This window comes from Lepidothrix coronata, unplaced genomic scaffold, assembly GCF_001604755.1.
Source record: "Lepidothrix coronata isolate B3197 unplaced genomic scaffold, Lepidothrix_coronata-1.0 Scaffold86, whole genome shotgun sequence".
Lineage (NCBI taxonomy): Eukaryota > Metazoa > Chordata > Aves > Passeriformes > Pipridae > Lepidothrix > Lepidothrix coronata.
Genome location: NW_016690266.1, coordinates 3,183,273 through 3,203,957, shown reverse-complemented (window position 1 = coordinate 3,203,957; position 20,685 = coordinate 3,183,273). Strand labels below are relative to the sequence as shown.

Genomic DNA, 20,685 nt, shown 5'->3' with positions numbered 1-20,685 from the left:
TGCTGCCTGGCAGTGCAGCTTATCAGGACTGACACTGAAACTGAGTCTGATTCTCTCTCAAAATGCAATGCAGGATCACAGTGTACAAAATACTCCACTGATTGAATGATTCTGTTGTATATTTTAGACTTGAAAACTATTTGGCTTTACCACCAGCTCTCCATATGTGGCTTTGGCAGATACTGAGCTGAATATTTAAAGGTTTCCTTTGTATGACATAGTATTTCTTTGACAAACTGCTACAGAAACATTCAAAAGTGTTTTATTGAGCTGAGAAACCTGTATTTCTTATAACAAGCCATGTCATCATTTGCAGCACTTATTAGTAACATAAAAGCTACCAATCCCCTTTGCCAAAAACTTTAACATTGAAGACTACCATATTTTAAAATCAGTAATTCAGGTTAGTGGTGCCATGTTATTGTAAAGCATTGATCTTCACAAATTCAGGCACTTACCAGAGAACTGTTTACAGTGTTATCTGTTGTACAAGCAGCAAAATAACCTTCAGCATCTGCAAACTAATTACAGAACTTTAAATGTAATAAAAACTATCAAGGTAGAGTTATTAACAACTGAATTGTTTTCAGAATAAGTTTTTTAATTACTTTTTCCATATTTCTGTCACAATTCCCTCTCTCCCCTCAGCCCTCCTCCCCATTACCAAGAGGGCTTACAAGTTCAGTAAATAATTTTGGTATTTCCTTGTATCTCTTGGAGAACCCCACTGAATTCAACTACTCAGGTATGAATGCAGGACGAGGTTGTTAAGAAAGCCAAAACCTGTTAAGTTTAGTCTTAGCAAGACATGCTTCACATGTGCAGGAATTAACAGCAAGCTGCTTCTTTTTTCATTTTACTGAGGCAGAGTTCCTTTGCATAAAAATGTGGGACTCTGCCTCAGTTTCAACAACACTTAAATTACGATGAGGTCAAGTACCACTTTCCCCCTTTCTTTCTGCACCATACCAACCACTGTTCCCTGACCTGCAGGTTGCTGTTCCACCATTATCTATTAAACAAAGGTAGCAATCTATTAAACAAAACCTCTAATATGGAAGAGGACTTAAATGTAAGGTGTGAGTGTTTAACCAAGCAATCACTATTGAAACAAAACCCTATAAATGTATTTTTGTTCCAGATTAATAAACACAAGGCATTTTAAAGGCACTTATAATGATTATACAGTTGAATATTTAACTACACTCCTTGGGAGGGAGGGAGTCTTCTAACTTCACACTACAGTCCTGTCTGCACTGTTCTTTTGAAATAGACTAACATCAAAGTACTGGTTATTTCCTACAAATTATTTTAATATTATTTTTTATAGGATTAGAAAGGAAAAATAGTGAGATTCCAGTAGCAGTGTCATGAGTGCCACACACGTGACAGACTGAGCACTCTTACTCATAGCTGTCCAGTTCATGAGCTCATACTATCTCTCTTAAAGAGAGCAGTGCACAAGATTCAGCTGGTCAATGTAACCACTACAACTCACATTAGGCAGCATCTTATTCTTATTATTCTACTTATGTGCTCAGATTAATAAATTTGGTCAGTATAATTGTTCTGCACATCACCCTAATTTGACATTACTGCCAATAAAGAAACTGTAAGCTCTGTTTATGTCCTGATTATCTTATGAAGATCCTGAACAACATCAAGTCTAACACGTGCCATACTATGCACTGACACTTGGCATTGATCTAGCAAAAAGATTATGTCAAGATATCAGCCATCTGTAAATGTTCTTTGTGTTTAACTCAAAATCTGAAACAAAAACCCCAAAATGTTTATTTTTCTGGGGTTATTTTTGTTCTTTATGGTCTGGGGTTTTTTAAATAAAAATAATTTGGCTAAAAGTCATGTAACACTTAAATTTAATTATGATAGTGTCACTATCAGTGAAGTTTAATATATCCGGAAGATCTGAAGTCTGTTCCTTTCATATAAGCTCATTTCTATAACAACATGTTGATTAACAGCATGTTCTTGGATCACATTTTCTGTTCTTTTAATGCAAGATTAATATCAGGCCAAATGCCTCACTGCTTCCTGAGTCCTGCTGTTCAGCATTCTGAAACACTGGCACAGAACAAGTGCCCTTCCCAGCATCTCTTAATTTCCTTGCAAAAAAAAAAAAAAATTTCTGTCATATAACAATAATTTTAGACTCTAGCACAAACTATGCCTAGCTCTAGAATGGGCAAAAGAAGGTCACTCATGCATAAAGGCTATAAAAACCCAGTATTAACAACAACAAAAGCATAATTCTATCACCCTTACTAAATATAACTTCAAAACCCTCAAAACCTCTTAGCAAACAGCTCATAGTTGTGCCAAAGACAAAAAGAGTCAGTACTAAAAATCAACTACAGAGTCCAAATTCTGATTCCATTGCTTACAGTGGTAGGTGAAATAAAAGAGCAGCAACAGACAGCAGTGGTGAGGCTCATTAGCTCTTCTTAAAAGGAATTATATTCTGCAACTGTCCACAATTAAATACCAGGTTAGACAGGCCAATGGTCTGGCCCAGTAAAGCATTTCTTATGACTCCTGGCACATCTCATATTGCTTTTTCCTTTCCTTTCATTCTTTCACAAGACAACTATGACTGCCATGTCCTCCTGTGCTAGGATTCAGTTTATAATTACTTTTCTGAAAGTACTATTTCATAAATATGTAAACTTTGTTCCTCTCTAGTCCCTATTTTAAGCTTTTTTTCATACAAACTTAAACAAATACCACAACATTTACAGAGTTATGATACTTACAAAGGCTGCATGCCTTCCACGAAACCCACGAGTACACTGTTGCCTCCATGGTTTCCAAACAATAAATCCCAAGAGGTATAGAACAAACATGGATGTTTTTGCAAACGTACTGAAAAAAGGTTTGTTGTACTTTGTAAAAACATACTGTGGAAAGAAAATAATTGTAGTATCCAAAATTACCAAATAGGTGAGAATTCACAAAAATGAATGAACAGGTGTGAGAATATACTCCAGAACAGTATATTTGTTATATAATATACATATATATATATACATATTTTGGTTCCCAAAAAGACAGCACTATGAACATTGGCAGGGATGACCAAAACAACCACGTGCCCTACTTGTTCTGGGGGTACCCCCTTCCAAGCTATTTCTACTGCCAACAAGAAGGCACTGAGCCATTTTGTAGAACATAATGTCACCATAAAAAAATTATTTATTACTTGTATCTAACCGAGTAATATATTTATGTGCCACTGAACTCAAATAGGTCTGAAAATACATTTATATACAAATATTTTCTAAATTAAAGACCCCTTTTGTAAGCAATAATATAGTAATAAAAAATTAGAGAAGATTACTTTGATTAAGTAACATTTCAGTATCAATAGCGATTCCATTGGCTCATTGAAAAAAATGTTTTATTAATAATACAACATGTTAAGCACAAACATTTGTATATGTTTAATTTCAAGACTGATATAAAACATAACAACTTAAAGACAGTTCAGAAATCCGAATTTGATCAGAATTTATTAAAAACTCAATTTCCATTGCTAAAGCTCTATTTTAAGTCCTAAAACTTAACAGGAAGCAAATACCACAAAGTTTCAATATGGTGAACATATGAACTAGATGCAATTACAAGGCTTAAACTCCATGACCTGAGTCCTTTCATTCTGGACTTCTATATGCCCTGATCTACAATCCACCACCAGCCTGCCATGTTACACCTTTTTTACTACTTTTTGGGAAACATATGGGCATTATTTTAATCATTATGGCAATAAACAAAACAAACTCCCTATTTACAGTATGTAGTTATGAGCTTATGCTGCTCTATTTTAAAGTCATCAGTAACACCTTCTGTCTCAAAAGCAGCAGTCACTGAGTTGATCTTACTTGTAACTTTTAGTGGATACAGGCTGGTTCACTAACCCAAAGGGTATCACCTTCCCCGTACTGAAAAGGTTGAACATTACACAACACCACCCACTGAGTGTCTGAGTGACTATGTTTCTGCTGCATCTTTCTCTTCAACAGGCTTCTACATTCCCTTTAAGATGTGTGGAGCAGTACTTACAGAAGTGAGCTCCGAAGAGGCAACCCATATCACATCAACGAGGAGGAGGATGACGATTCCCAGAGCCAGTCGCCGACGCTGAGCGGATGAACTGCTCTGGGAGCTCATTCGGTTCATGATAAAAACCCACACCATTTGTAACCTGGTTAAGGTCAATAAAGAAACAAACACCAAAAGATTACAAACAGTGACACAAAAAAACCCCCAATAAACAGCAGGACAAGCGTTTCATATACGTGAACTGGACCCATATGTAAGTACGCATATGCTTGTGCTTGCTAAAAAGCAGATCTTTGACAGATATGGCAAGAAATTTTCATTGGGGCAATCAGAAAGCAAATCTTGACTTTTAGAGAATTTATCTACTGCTCTAGCACTGAAAGTAAGCACAAGTAGGTAACACATACAATGCCTTTTTGGAATTTCTAGGTTACAAGTTCTGCTAAATTTGAAACTACTATATTTTGGTAAATTCAGATACCTGACAGTAGAAATAAGTTTGATGTCTTGGGTCAAATATAATTCTGCTAAAGGTAGTCAGAAACATGTTTAAACTTAAGTATTCAACAAACATTTCCAAAGTCATAGCAGGACATTTGGGTAAATTATGATCCCTCAAACCATGAAGAGTTTAAAAAAAAAAGAAGAAACATTGATTGTAAACTTAAAAGTCACCTTTACAGAGCAGCTCCTGATTTTCCCAGTAAATAGAAGTGATCTACTTTGCTAACAGTTTGATGAATTTAAATTAAACTTTGTTTTTTCCACGTGTCAAGTTACAAATACTTACTATCTCTTCATTATTTAAAAACTATTTATGAAAAAGACAGTGTCACAATGTCTTCAGTAAGGAAGCTCCATTTCTTTTTTCCAGAGTAGCCTGTTCCTCAGGTTAATGATTCAAATGCCCAGATATGCACAAGTATATTGGAGATAATGGCTTTGTTTCCTGGTTTGACTCATGCCTCTCCTTTACAATACAGTTTCTGCCATGTTCAAATCTTGATGCTTTTTCCTCCATTTCTCAAAGGGCTTCTTTCCAAAGAAAAATGAACAGGCAGAGTTCCTGAAGTGTAATTATACCACTAGATCTATGCTGATATATTCCATGTGTGGGCATCAGTTCTGGATAATTACTCTGCTTTCCTGACAGAATGGCGGGATTGACAAAAGAAAGCAGAAGTCTGTAAGTAGGGAGGGGCAAAGTTATGAAAGGCTCAGCAAGGAATTACAGTTTTTACTCGATAAGGAATAAAGGAGAAACATTTGTTCCCAAAGAGAGAATAAATCGGTGTATTAAACTCGAGCAAACTAACAGAAAGGTTTTCATGCTTGAAAGCTTATAAAGGTTTTTTCAGGTTTTATGAATTGGTCTAATAGATGCTACATATTATACTCTACAAACTTTGCCTTCATTTTATTATGACTAACAGCCTATGAACCATTAAGTTATATTATATACAGCCTAAAAATTGCTCATGACGTTGCATAATAGGAAGCAAAAATGGAAGGTGGGCATGAAAGGGTTTAAATGAGCTGGAAGGAAGAAATGTCATACCATGTCAGGCTACAGCACAGTTCATGAACAGTATTAAGGTGTACTAGAAACGGAACCCACTCCTGTCTCCCACCAGTTACGTGCTGCAGGAAGGAGGGGGAGATACAGCTGGAGACAGGAAGGAGCAGCAGTAGCCTGATAAACTGGATGTCTCTACATCAGATGCTCACATCTACAGCTTTTCTATTCTCACCACAAACTGCTTCAAAGGGTATAGCACATAAACACTGTGAACAGAGATCATGCAAAGATATTGTGCACAGTCTGTAGTTGCTCAGTATTGTACTCAGCTTGTCTACATCAGGCTTGTACAAATCCCTTGCTCTAAGGTCCCTCAGCAGGAAGGAAGTAAAGAATGACAGAATATCCACTACTTCTTAGAGAAGAAGTTATATATAAAGTTATTCACAGTCTAACTACACACTGCACCATTTCTTTTGTACTCACGATAAGTAGATTCTAAAATTCTAAATAAAGAGCCCATAATTATGTCTTGAAGTTGAAATTTTTTGTATGTTACAGTAAGAGCAGCTATTACTTTCCATCTGACTACAAAGTGTCTGTTTAACATTTCTGTGTGCCTAATATAGCCCTTTGCTTGATTCTTCCATAACAAGGCAAAAAGCTTATGGAGAAAGGGTGAGTACAAAGTCCTCATTGTGCAGCACGATGCACCTTCAAGCTATAGGCAATACTTAAAACACCCAAAATGCTCAGCAGAAAAACAGAACCCTATGGAAACTGATATACTAAGTTTTAGGACAGGATTAAAACCCTGTAAAACATCACACAAAATGCAAAGACAGATAGAAACTACTATTTTGAGAAGTTTTAGACAGATACATTGTCCTACTAATTAACAAAGTACCAGTACTGATGAACTGGCAATGACATACATCTCCACACATTTCTTTATGTTTGGCTTCTGTACATTGAGGGCAATATGGTCTGACAAAAATGAACACAAAAGAATAAGATTTACTTTTCTCATACGTACCTTTCACAATAACAGTAAAAGAGAAAGAAAAAACGCTGACTAAAAAGCTTCACACATCATGTCAAAGTGAAGATAGTCTCCTAAAATCAAAAAAAAAAAAGCAAAGTTTAAAACATTGTGTACATCTGTATATTGCACGTCTCTTTGCAAAACATTTTCTAAAATGTTGAGTTCCATAAGTTCTGCTGCAGCTCAAGTCCTAAGTGTTGAGGACAGACAGGTCTACAACCTTAAGAATCGACCTTCATAAAAAATGCTAGGACAGTATTGAATCACAAGAAAACAGCTTTTTTAACTTTACTACTTTTGATATTTCAAAGAACATGATCCCTTCCTTATTAATTAAAGAGGTTCACATGAGAAACAAGAGCCTGATGATGTTAAATTCTGACTTTTTTAAGCTATGCAGAGAAAGGCTCTATTGTTAAGCCCACATTCCTAAGCAAAGAATCTAAATGTTAGAGTTAGGAAGGCAGTGGAAGAGTGTATAGGCTTTTTGCCCTTAATATACTCTAGAAACATAAGGCATCTCCATGTTATGTCTTGTGGAAACCCACTGAACTCAACATTTACACACTGCTCAACAACCACCAAGTTCAAACCTTTTCCACACGGTTTACTAAATCACTATAGCTGATTAAAAAAAAAAGGCAACAAAAAACAATAAACAAACTGGAAGATGTATTTTGCATTTTTAAGACATAAGCATGTGATTATCCGTCTCCTATTCCACAAAGCCTAAGCTCACTGTAGATCCTGAACACCTGTTTAGTTCAATGCCCTCACATACAAAGAGTAGCTGCTAGTCATGTTTTTCTTCTTACACTACCAACCCAATTAGAGATTAAGATCAGTATCTCAGATAACCAAGACTTAAACCAGAAGACTTTTATTCATACAAAGCTCAAACAGTTTGAACATGCCCAATTTAGGCACCCAAAAGAACCAAATATAACAATAACAAAAATAAAAAGAAAGCAATACTTAAAAATTCTTCCCTCCATGTACACTAACACAGAGATCACTAACAGAAAGATACCATTCAGTTGCTTACTATTCGCCCCTACTTAATCCATGTTTTAGTTATATTCAAGTGACCAGGTGCAGAACTTGCACTTAAATTCAGTTGTTATGCCAGACACATACCCGACCTTTTATCAGCACGCACAATCTACTGTGGGCTGTTCTCACTGGAGCTGATCACACAGAACCCTGTTCACTGTTTATTACCAGTAATTAGCCCATTTCAGGATAAGGACAAAGGTTTAGCATATTGACATAACATCTGACACCTAAACCAAGAACTGCCCAAGACATTTCTCCCTAAGAACATGGCTTTACCCTTACAAAAGTGCACAAGTTATGATAAATTTAAGCCACCAGAAGACATATAGGCTGAAATAGAAATGACGGTCTAAAAGTATTAAATACAGCAGAAACTTCAGCATGTTCACCTTTTGTTTCCATTATTAGGAAATAAATATGCTTTCCACATGGTGTAACATTAAATATACCACTGAAAATTTGACATTTAAAGGAATATTCATTTAAAAGGCATTTCTTTATATTGTCATAATTTTCAGCAAATAGCATGGAGATCTTCTAAAGTGTTTTTCTTATTCATTTATTTACCATTTCCACAGTCTTAGATTTGGTGCTGTCATCTTGTGGAACCATTTTTAAGCCAGTTACATGAAGATCTTCTGGAAAAAAAAATTAAAAATATACTTAACATTTCTTGTCATGACACTCTACTTTGGTTTTAAAATGTTGCAGTATTTTAGATCATGTAAGCAGAGTCACTGCTTTAATTTATGATACCAAAAAAAATACAAAAAATGGTCTCACTATGTAGTCTACAATGTATGTTCACATAGATGATTGCACTAAAGCCACCAGGCTCAGCAGCCTGTCAAACTCTGCTGTTCCAAACATGCAACAAGCAACTTCTGAGGGCAGAATGTATAACTGCATCATTGACACTTCATGTGTAATCTTATTTTAATAGCATTAAATATTTCTTTGTGCAGATTATCACTTTTCCACATTAAAAGTTCCACCCAAAAAAAAGAAAAATCACATGAAACTCACAAATTATGAAATCACTTCTATTGCATTGACAGTTAGGGAAGAGAACATTATAAGCCAGAGAACTGCCAAATAATTGCAAAACAGAAGTATTGCATCTGGCTGTTCTATGAGGAAAATACAGCCCCTCCTGCCCCAAAAGAAAAATAAAAAAATCAAAGAGTACATAACAAGAATGACAAGAGACCGAGAACAGCACCTCAGTCACAAACCATGGTGCGAGCAAGTCAACTTGAAATTCTTCCTTGTATTTACTCAAGATTATTTCATATACAATTTGAAAGACAACATACCAAGATAAGGCTTGCACACAGAAGAAATGGGTTTAGTTTTTCCAGTTATACCGGCTGCTCCAATAATACCAGTTCTAGGATACAACCTCCTCCCCCCTTTGACATGTGCTGTCATCAGGTGACTCTTGTTTCACATTCGATTACTTTTGAGATAAGATAAACAGAGACACTGCTTTCACTCCAACCAGAAAAAAATCTGAAAGTAAACTCATTTTACACCTATAGGAAACGTACATTAAATCAATGTTAATCTAACACAGCCCTGACCTCCACTAAAAAGGGTGTCACGAGATGAGAAAAAAGGCAAGAATCTCCAGGAGAGGTGGAAAGTTGAGCCTTATGCAACACAACTATTACATTCACAACAGCCCTGTCATTTTTACTCAAAGAAAGTTTCCTGTAGGATCTTTAAAATATAGTGAAGCAAAAGATCCAGAAAACAAGAAGCCAAGTTTTCCATGCCAGTATTGAGTACTGCAACAAGAGATCGCTGTTCCTAGCTAAGTAAAAAGTTATACAACACCAAAGTTTGAATAGAAAGGACGTTGATTGTATTACCAAAACAAGAGCATTTAGCTTAACATAAAGAGACATTTTAGGAATCTGGCACTACACAATGTAACAGTTATACTGTCAAACTGTCATGGTACAGCTGGATCCTGGTAGCTAAGGATAAAAAGAACACCTGAAATTCAAGCTTCCTATCCAGCACTTACCCAAAACTCATGAAACAACGTTTCTTACATAGAACTAGTAACACAAAATATTAACCTATTGCATACTTCAGAGTCTTTGCCAGCTACCAGAGTATCCAAGCACACAGTTCTCAGTTCGTTCTCATGTCACCCCAGCAAGGCTGTGACCCTGTTGGACACGAACAACTCGGACCGCACTGAGTTAGAAACACGCAAGTTTCAGGTCTGCAGAGTAAAAGCTGACAATGGAACTGACACTGACCTCCTTCTCCTGCTCGTCCAGGAACATCAGAAGAAAAAAACCCATGTCAAGCTGCCAAGGTGTTACCACGTACCAGGCAATCTCGAGCCACCAGTAGCTATATATTTAACATCAGCTGAGGATTACATATGACATCCCTTTCACATGCTGCAGATCTAATCTTGTCTAGGGCAAGGACTAAACATATCTGCTTTGTCACAGGATATACAGCCACGTATCCCTGATAAGGACCAGCAGGGCAGCTTTCAACGGGACACTAGCAGCTGAAAGCTGAGCCCTCCAGGCACAGAAGAAATCGGCAGAATCACCACACTCAGAGTTAAGGGAGGGTCTCCTCCTTCCTTCCTGTCACTGGTATCTTTGGGGGAAAGTAGCGGGAAGAGAGGGAAGGAAATGAGTAAGTCTCCTTAATGCACTTAAGAGAAAAGTGGATTCCTGAGGAGAAAGAAATGTGGATCAAGCCCTTGGAATCTTGGAAGAGGAAAGATAAGTATCCTGCACTTGCAGCTAAAATACTAGAGACCACTGGAGCAAAGAGAGCTGCAGCCCAAGCAGGGGGTACACAGACCCCCACACACACCCCAGGAGAGGCAGGACAGCGGTGCCAGCTCAGAATCAATGAATCCATCAGGTTGGAAAACACCTCTTTGATCATCAAATCCAACCTATGATCAAACACCACCGTGTCAAACAGAATATGGCACTGAGCGCCACATCCAATCTTTCCTTAAACACTTCCAGGGACGGTGACTCCACCACCTCCCTGGGCAGCCCATTCCAGTGTTTAATCATCCTTTCTGTGAAGAATTTCTTCCAAATGTCGAACTTAAACCTCCCATGGCGTAACTTAAGACTGTGTCCTCTCGTCCTGTCACTGGCTGCCCGGGAGAAGAGCCCGACCCCCAGTCGGCTAAAATCTCCCGTCAGGAAATTGTAGGGAGCAATAAGGTCGCCTCTGAGCCTCCTCTTATCCAGGCTGATCCTCCGCTCAGCTCCCTCAGCTGCTCCTCAGAGGACTTGTGCTCCAGACCCTTTACCAGCTCCGTTGCCCTTCTCTGGACTCTCTCCAGCTCCTCAGTGCCTTTCCTGCAGTGAGAGGTGACGGGGCTGGGCACAGCACTCGAGGTGCGGCCTCTCCAGTGCCGAGTTCAGGGCGGAATCACTTCCCTGCTCCTGCCACACTATTCCTGACACACGCTGGCTCTGGGCAGAGCGGGACTCCTCCGTACGCACCCCCTCTATCCCGGGCAGGGGCTGCCCGAGGAGGGGAGCGCAGAGCGCCTTCCCCGCGCCGCTGTCACAGGCGGACGGGGCCGAGGGGCGGCGGCACCGAGTCACTCACTCACATACACACACACACACCCGACCCAGGCGAGGGGCAGAGCTCCCTCCCGGCCTCGCTGCCCGCAGCCCCGCGGTTTCTCTCTCCCCTCGGCCGGTCCCTCCCGACGGTACCTGAGGCCGCGCCGGGCCCGGCACCCCCCGCGCTCCGTCCGGCGGCGGCACCGCCCGCCCGCGCCGGACACCCCTAATCCATCGCCGAGACCGCGAGCGACCGCCCCTCCCCGCCCTCGGGACGGCCCCATCGAGCCGCTCGGCTGGCAGCTCGCCGCCCCTGCCCTGGCTGCGGGAGGAGATGGGCGGGAGGGGCCCGTGATGGGAGCGGCGGGGATGGAGCCGGTTGTGTTCCCATCCCCGGCCGCCTTCCCATCCCCGGCCGCACTCCCCTTCCCGGTCGCATCCCCATCCCCGTCTCCATCCCTATCGCCGTTCCCATCCCCATCTCTGTCTCCGTCCCTATCCCCTTCGTCGTCCTCATCCCCATTCCATCGTCGTCCTCATCCCCTTCCCCATCTGTATCCCTGTCCCCAAACCCTTCGACATCCGCATCCCAGTCCCATCCCCGTCCTCATCCCCATGCCCATGCCCGTCCCCACCCTCATCCCCATGACCAACCCCAATTCCATCCCTATCCCCGTTCCCATCCTGTCTGTCCTTTGGTGCTGTGCCAAAGGCTGCGGTCCCGGTGCCCGCACCGCGGTGTGCCCGGGCGTGGCCGGGGACGGGCGGGAGCAGCTTCTCTCCATGTCCCACTTGGAAACCCCGCTCCGCTGCCGGGAATGCCGCGCTGGGCTCCGGCTCCTCTCCCGGAGTCCTCTCCGGCCCGGCGAGAACTGGGGGACAGCGGGAAGAGCCACAGCGGGTGGTAAACCCGGATTTATGCTGGTCCCACCAGGCGTGGGACATCCCCTGCGGCTCCCGGGCAGCTCTTCCTCGGCTCCTGGGACCAGAACTGGCTGTTCCGTCGAGCTGGACCCATGGGAATGGGTAGAACAGCTCTGATGGAGGAGAACTCCCTCTCTATAGACGGGCAGTTATCTAGGATTTATACGGGCTTTTCCAAAGCACTGAGATAAGCAGGTCAAAAAAAAAAAAAAAGGAAAAGAAACTAAAATATGAAGGAATAGAGAAGGCAGAGGAAGAGAGCACGGACTGAAGAACTAGAGATGGAGAAGTGGGATGGAGCTTGAAACTAGTCTGTCAAAAAAAAAAAAGGGAAGAAAGAAAAACCAACTTGCAAGACCCTTGAGAAATGTCCTAAAATGCAGTGAGATGGTGGAACCTTTATTTCATAGTTACCATAATCTTTACACTCTGTGGTACAAAATCTCATGGGACTGGGAAGTAATGTCAACTAATTAAATTCTCAAAATATCTGCTTCATAACACACTTTTAATAGTATAAAAAAGTGAAATTGTGTAGATGTATAAGCTATATTAAAGCAGACTTCCCTTAAATTTGAGATGTGTAAGGTAGTGACTAACAAGCTGTGAAAGGAAACTAGACAAAATGCACCAAAAATAGTGAATAAAAAGAACTATCATAGGCTTAGTTGAAATCGCAAAATCAGGTTCCGGTTGTGTTTCTGCTGCTTTTGTAGTCCATGTTACCTCCTCGTAGTCAGTGTTGATTCGTATTTAGGAACTGAGCTCATAATATCAACCTAAAGATAACCAATGGTGTATGTCATGTGTTCCAGATTATTCGGTATTCACCTGCTAACAGAAATAAAGATTTTTTTAAAATGTAACTACTACATATTTTGGGAATTTTACAGTAAAAACTGCTAGGAAATAATAGTAAGCAATGTATACATATGAGTAGAAAGGTAAATGATGTTAAATTGTAATTAGGTGATACATATGGTATAGCTGTGAAGTTATTAAGTGCTATTCATACTTACAAAGTGTTGAAGTCATGATATTTCACCCTTCCTACAAGTTAGTGATTGAAAAAATCCATTATCTCTCATATAAAAATATTATGTCATCATCATCTGTCTGGGTATTACTGTTGGGTTTGAATTGTTTCCTATATATAAACAAAAGTTACTTCTTAAGAAGAAAAGAAAAAAACTTTTAAGCACTTTTAGTCTCAAACTGCTTTGGGTTTTTTATGTGAGACTTAATTTCTTAATATAGCTGTACTTTAATTGGCATATAATATCCCTAAGAGACTTCTAACAAGCTTGATGCCTCATAAAACTGATTGTTAAAAGTAGTAAGATACAATCCCTACCCTGAAGCATTTATACCATAAATGACACAAGGAAATATAGTGAATTACACTTTTGGTTCAAACTGCCCTTTTTTGATGTACTCTCGAGTGTATACATTATAAATGATAGTGTATTGATTTGTTGTGCTTCTGTCCTCACTAACATCTACCTTTAAGCCAATATTGCCAAAATGTGCAGTATGGTGCTTTTATATGAAATTTTTTCTTTACAGCTTCAGAAAGAGATTTTAGGAAAAATGAATTTCTTAGACAAAGCTGCAGGAAAATAGCACTGCTCTTGAAATAGTGCATTCTGTGGGATTTGGAGGAGCTGAGAATTACACAAAATGCAATTGCAAAAAATGTGTGTACATCTGACAGCATTGTTGGGTCTCGCAGATCTTTGCTTTAAGTATTTATAGTGAGACTCAGTAAACTTACATGGCTTATCCAAGGTCAGCCAGTTATTAAGCGGCGAAACCTGAGAAGACAACCAAAGAGTTATGACTACAGTACTCTGACAGAAAAACTACACGTAAGACTTCTTTATAGCTAATAGTGCTTTTACTAAATAATATATTGAAGAATATTATGCATAATTTATATTAAAATAGGGTGAATGTTTTGTATTAGAAAAAAAAAGAAAAACGCTGTGTTTGTTCTTGTGAACAGGGAGATAAATAAGGCAACAGGGACAGTTGAGATTCTCTGTCTTACTTGTTAATGTTTTGATAGAAAAGCTCTGGAAAAGGGGAATTCATCTTTGAGAACAAGCATAATAAAGCTTGGCTTGGTTTGCTGCCCCTGGAAAGTGTTGTCCCACAGTGAGTGGCAGTAGCTGGTGCTAGGGATAGCAAAATAACTGATATGCAGATTTTCTGTCTTTTCTTCCTTTGACAGTGGAAAGCACATGAAATCCCAACTGAATTAAAACAAGCTTTCTGGGTGTAACTCCATGTGTCCTCTCCTGTATGTGAGTTTTCTTCTTTAGGAGGCTACACAGTTTGCATCTCAACATTGCAACACAGTTAAATCTACTTTGTCAATGTTTTAATTTTAAACATTTAGACTGGGACATGCAAACAGGAGAGAACTGGAGTCCTTAAAGTGGAGTGCCAAGATTCTCTTCATCACAGGATGAGACACTTGTGCTGTGGTTCCTGAAGCATTTGAAGAAAAACAGGTCAACATTGTCAGAAGCCCAGAAATTTGTACTTATTGCACTTAGAAATATTACAGGACTTCTGTATTTTTAGCTCTTGATTAAGTAATTTTCTTCCTATTGTAAAAGTTCACATGATGATCTTGTGTCTTCTCTGAAAGAAACTATTATAAGAATGATTTCCTTTTTTTTTTTTTACAGTTCCTTTTTTAGGAATTAGATTTCGGTAAATACATGTCATAAAACTATATGTATCTTGCAAATATACGCATACTGCATATTTATTTTTCTTGCTGTGCATATTTTAGTTACATAAATAGCACTTCTTATAGGCAAAGCAAAATCACATCTACTTCCCAGGAGCACTGTAATATTTTCATGAGATGAAACATCTGCTATTTTTTACAGACCTGATAAATTGCACTTATCAAGAGTATTTGAATTTAGTTTCTGCTCATATATGTTCTACTTAAAAGAACATAACAGCTGATTTGGATAAAATAGATGTGATCCCCAGAAGCAAATTTAATACTCTGTAGGTCTCATAATAGGTCTCTACAAATGAATTGAATCTACTTACTTTAGACAAATGCTTCCTTCAAAAGGATTTGGAACAGATCTTTGATGAACAAGATATTCATGTTGATGAACAAGGCAAAGCAGCAGAAGAAACTGTAATAAAATTTAAACTGACAAAGTCAGTTTTGATCAACTTCTGTTCTCCTTAGAGAAAGGATGTAGTCTGTGTGTTGAGGACTAGACTTGGTGTAGGATGTATGACAGCAGAGTTTTCGCCTGTTCTGTTGGGTTAGATCAAAAGTCCATTTAGCTCAGAATCATCGTGTCTCCACATGACTCATAATGGATGCCTGGGAAAAATGGTGTTAGAAACAGGGGAATAGTTATTTCCATGGCACACCCTTCTAGTTTTTAGAAATAAATGGTTAACAGCATCCTTATCTGGAAGTCTGTGATTCAGCCACTGTATTTAATAGCTCTTGATGGACCTATGGTTTTGGCCAATCCCTTCTGTGAACCCAGTTACACCATAAAACATGAGCTCTTAAGGATTTATTTAGGTAGAGTCTTGTGATGTAAAAGAAAGTGTTTTGTTTCGTTGGGTTTAGGCCACTGGTTAATAATCCTGTCACATAACTCATAGTCCATGTTCCATTTCACCTTCTTTGCATTATTTGAGTTTTAAAATGTCTTATATTTGTCCCCTACTGCCCTTGAGGTGTCCTCACATCCTACGTCCTTCTCTGCATGAAGCCACTTGTGACCAAGGGAATGATTCTATTGCTGCCTTCCCCTCCTCCCAATCCAATTCTCGAGATGCTGAAATGAAAATATTCATATGAATATATGAAATATAGTTAGACTGTTACAGTTACAATTTTCATTTTGTTTTCAGTCCTGTTTTTGGTGTATTTCCAAACATTTTGTGTTTTTGACCCTTGCTGAGCCTGTTAAGTGGCTGTTTTCTTAGCTGTTTTACCTGATGACAAGGCTCTAAGAAACCTCAGAGCTTAAAAATGTTTTATTTTGAATAAAATTTATAGTGATTACTATGAAAACTACCAGTACTTAACAGGAAAAATGTTACACTGCAGATGTAATAGAAGCAAAAGCCACAAATATTTTTGTAATGTGCTTTTTATCAACTGTTACTTTTAATACCTGTAGAAAATTAATGGGAATTGAGAGCTTTTTCTGCTTCCTATTGAACATTACTTGCAAATATTAGCTAGTAATAAAATTACATACTAGTAAAACAACTCGTTTGGGGAAGTTGTCATCACTTATTTCAGTTTCTTTACTCTGCTGATTTATAATACAAAAGAAAACAGGAAGCTTAATTGGCAATGGGATTTCCCAGACTGAAAATTACTGAATTGCTATCACTCAATTATTTTCAGTAGATGAGTTGTGATCATAATTTGTAAAAAAAAAAAAAAGACAATTTCAAAAACCATTTGGAAGCCTATTCAAGCAAGCCAAAAAGCAAATGGAAAGTAAACCTTTCAGAATTGTTCTGAATGAGAGAATTACCATGACATTGAGAAAAAGCACACACAGGAGGGGACTGCATATGGGACTTCACTGGGTTGACAATTAGGAAGTCATTTGAAGAGCAGAGCTGAAATGCATGAAGAGCATGAATACCTGTGCTGCCTGGAGATGTGATCCAAAAAACAAACAGGCCTTAACAAAGTCAAATGTGATTTTTACTCACATCAAGTATCCCCATTAAAGCAACTTTTCTAAAGGTCGAGTCAGGCAGTTTTCCCAGCACAAGGTTAATCAGCTGGAATTGCCTGTAATTTGACCCTGTATGTTCAGAACACAGAATAGTTTTTTGTATTTGTGCTTTTGCACATTCCTGGGTGAATAATCACAATGATTCACTGGGGCTCATTGCAACGTAAGGTGCTATTCAAAGGGAATTGAAGTATTGCCCAATATGGTAATAGTTAACTGATCCCTTGCTGGGCATGCATAATATTCCAGATAAGGCAGGTATTCTCCTAAGGAGGGCCCAAAGCAAAGGAATGAATGTCCCATATTGATTCTTACAGCATTAGCAAGGGAGACTAACTGTGTATATAGAGGTTCTGTATAGAGAGCACTAAAATGGATTAACCTGGAAGCCATTCTGTAGGGAAGTACAGGAGGGAAAGTTTCGTTTTTCACATCTTATAATTTTAATATGTCCCTCTGGCCTTTTCAATGCAGGTGCTCTTAAAATACATCGAAAATGAAATTTTATCAGATGAGAAATTGCACAGACAGAGCTACTGATTTGGGGTTTTGCCAGTGCATTATATTTAGATAGAAGGGTTTCAAAATATATCATCCTAAAAGGTCAAGTTGATTGGCTTGTTAGGATGGCACAACAACTTGAAAAGGTATGTAGTGCTCCAAATAGGGATTTTAATGCCCCTATTCTTACAGTAAATTAGTTCATGTAATCTGCCAAATTGCCCAACTTACATATTCATTAGCATAATTTACCACAGTGTTTGCTTTTAATACTGTTTTTCAAAGCAGTAGAATGAGCTAAACACTTGGACACAATGTTTATGTTAGTTTTGATATATTTTTGATACTGCACACATGAAGACCACATCATTAAATGTGGTCTTCTTCAAAGACATCCATGTAATCTTTATAGTGGCTGAAAAGGCACTGCAGAGCTGCAAATCAGCTTTTACACTTTTTGGTGATCCATTAGAAGTATTATTTCAGGAAAATTTCCTACAGTCTTTTATCAGGACAGCAAGAAACCCCAGCTTTACAGAAATGAGTTAATGGTTTCTTTCTCTATATATTACCAAACAGGTTGAATAAGACCAGTATGAAGCTACCCAGCACTCAGAAATAGTGCTTTCAAATTGTTTCCATTTTTTATGCATGCAGCATTGTCACTAGAAATAGATAGAGTTATTTATTTATCAAAGAACGCAGCATTTTAAAGTGTTCCACTGTTGACTAACTTGACTAGTATTGTTCATTGTTTCTAAATAAATCATGCATCTTAATAAGAAACTTGGACTCCAGATAGCTGTGATAATTGAAAAAGATACTGCACGAGCTGTTCATTGCCTTCCCACAGCTCTGCTGGAGAGAACATTCCTTATTCTGTGAGAGAGAACATTCCCCATCCTGATAGAAAGAAGGCAGCCAAATTATTTAACCCATCAGTGGGGATATTTTTAATTATGTCTCATTTTGTCTAGAGACAATTAGGGAGTGCTTATTCATGCTTCTGCAATGGAACTGTTGATGCTGTAATATCCAGCTGACTGGAAAGGCTGGTACCATTTTCAAGCAGCACCCTGCTGCATCCAGAGAAGGAGAGCTGTCTAGGTGTGTTCCAAATCCTCCTAGTTCTTCTCTCCTCCTTGCATTATCTTAAGTAAGAATAACACGGCACAGTGACCACAGTTGTGATATAATAACTTTATATCATCTATTGTCTTCCAAAAGCTAATCTGAGGAGTCAAAGTTTGGATCAACTGAAGAGAATACATTTTTTTCCAAAGTCACAGCTGAGGAGAAACCCAAATATGCATAATACAAGTGTTTCTAAACAATCCTCTTATGAAAAGCCGTTTAGCATGAGAAGTCCAACATTAACAGCCAAACCCTCTCAAAGACTGGTAAACATCTGTTAAAGCCTGAACAAGTGTCTCAGAAGAGAAACTCATTTGTTTACCTGTCACACATTCCATTGCTTGCAGTTTCAAATGGTTGGATAGCTAAAATAAACCATGATGCCATTGAAAGTTCTGTGACTCTTCACGGCACTTCTTTTGTGAAATGACCCACTTGGATTATCTGGATCCTCTCTTCCAAGCATCCAAGATCAGGCACTTTTCTTGCTCTTATACTTGCCACTGTTTTAAGGCTTGGCTTTACCCCGGTGAGCTTCTGTGCTCTGCTGGAAAACTCATTGGTTACAGATAAATGCAACAGCTGCTAAACTGCAAACTAGCAACATACTGGTTTGATTTAGCACATGAATGACATCTTTGAATAAAAAATAAAAATCACTAAATTAAAACCAGTGGATTTACATAAATTTGCAAGTTTTCATGGGGTTTACTCAAGTTAATGGTTCATGACATGGTGAACATGCACATTGATGCCTAAAGTACAACCACTAAGGCAGGTCAGGTACTTACAGCTGTTACCGATTTAGGTTCTCAGTTCTGTTGAAATGTGTAAGTCATATGAAAATGGTAGCAATAGACATTTGTTCCAGCCAAGAAAGTAAATAGATACAACTGAGAACATATAATAATGTTTCTATTATGTGCAAAAGCATTTTCCAACCATGGTCAAGCTGTGTACTACTGTTACTTGGGTACCAGGTGTGACTGTGTGGAGCTTGTGCAGTATAGATACAACTCCAGGGCAGAGGTTTGTATCCTGCTTTACTGTTGTAGGAATCCTGTTGCCATTGTTCTGCTAATTCCCTTACAGAAGCTTTTTAAAGGAATAAGATGTATTGGTTATGAGAAAGCACAGAACAGCAGCATAAAGACAACCAATTTTGAATGGAAAAGCAAGCTGTAAATAGGAATCCAGGCTTTCACTCGACTGCAGGACTTCTGCAGATTTTGTCTCAGCCCAGAATATCAAATTACTATTTAAGCCATCATATTTTCAGTCAAATTCTTTTTCTAGGTTTATCTTTTGACACACATTTTGCTGTTATTCCCATCAATTTTAACAGGCTATAGTGGTGCTATCGTGTAATAGTCCAAGGATATAAACAAGCCCCAGTTTATAAGTTTCTCTCTCTCCTTGAACACCTTGTTTCAGTGTACAAAGAATCATAGTTGGTTTTATTTCCCATCCGTTATGTAGAAAAAAAATTATGGTTGGACTAATTATATTTTGAAAGTTAATGGTTTTAGTTGATCTAAGTCAGAACTCTTGGAGAGCAGCCACATCAAATGAGTTCCTGGTAATTTGCCATGACTTCACCATGTGCAGCTCCATGAAATTACATGCCTCCCATATGGCTGTTGCTATAGCTATGCCAAAATCAACCACTAACACTGTAATTTTGCTCGTGGCCCTTCCTGGAAGAAATCTACACCCATCTTATATCTGGGTAGATAAAGCGGTTTTTTTTTTGTTTAGGCCTCTGTAGTATCCTACCAACAACTGGAAAACTTGTTTATATTAAAATACTCAGAAGACGATGGATAAGTAATTAAGCAAGGTACTTTATAATAAAACCTTACAATAAAGGAATATTGTCTAATGGATAAGCTAGATCTGATTTTCCTTGGCTGTTTCTCTGGCTTTTATTGTCAGCTTTACCTGGGCTCAAGGGCTGTTCAGTGTGATATACTGTATATTAGTGTGCCTTTTAAATTCAGTTTATACCAGTCTAAATGGCAATATGCTGTCCTGGGCAAGATCAGATTCTAAGCCCTCCTGAGCATTTCCAAAATCCTTTCGCCCCTGCAACTT

The 20,685-nt window shown here is 38.8% G+C and overlaps 1 protein-coding gene across 8 annotated transcripts in view; it reads right to left on the bottom strand.

Annotated features, from left to right (window-relative positions):
• SLC35F5 (solute carrier family 35 member F5) overlaps positions 1-11,485 on the bottom strand; it is a 31,231-nt gene extending 19,746 nt beyond the window's left edge. The window contains exons 1-6 of one of the 8 annotated variants that reach the window (XM_017820923.1): positions 11,429-11,485; positions 8,268-8,338; positions 6,636-6,715; positions 4,081-4,222; positions 2,775-2,918; positions 459-521 (exon numbers count right to left, since the gene is read on the bottom strand). In XM_017820923.1, the coding sequence (XP_017676412.1) occupies positions 459-521; positions 2,775-2,918; positions 4,081-4,215 (342 nt within the window). In that variant the 5' untranslated portion in view covers positions 4,216-4,222; positions 6,636-6,715; positions 8,268-8,338; positions 11,429-11,485. Of the gene's footprint in view, positions 1-458; positions 522-2,774; positions 2,919-4,080; positions 4,223-6,635; positions 6,716-8,267; positions 8,339-9,016; positions 9,315-9,973; positions 9,995-11,335 lie in introns of those variants that run through there. The other 7 variants (XM_017820924.1, XM_017820926.1, XM_017820925.1 and 4 more) reach the window with 7 other exon arrangements.
• Between the last annotated feature and the right edge of the window lie 9,200 nt (positions 11,486-20,685).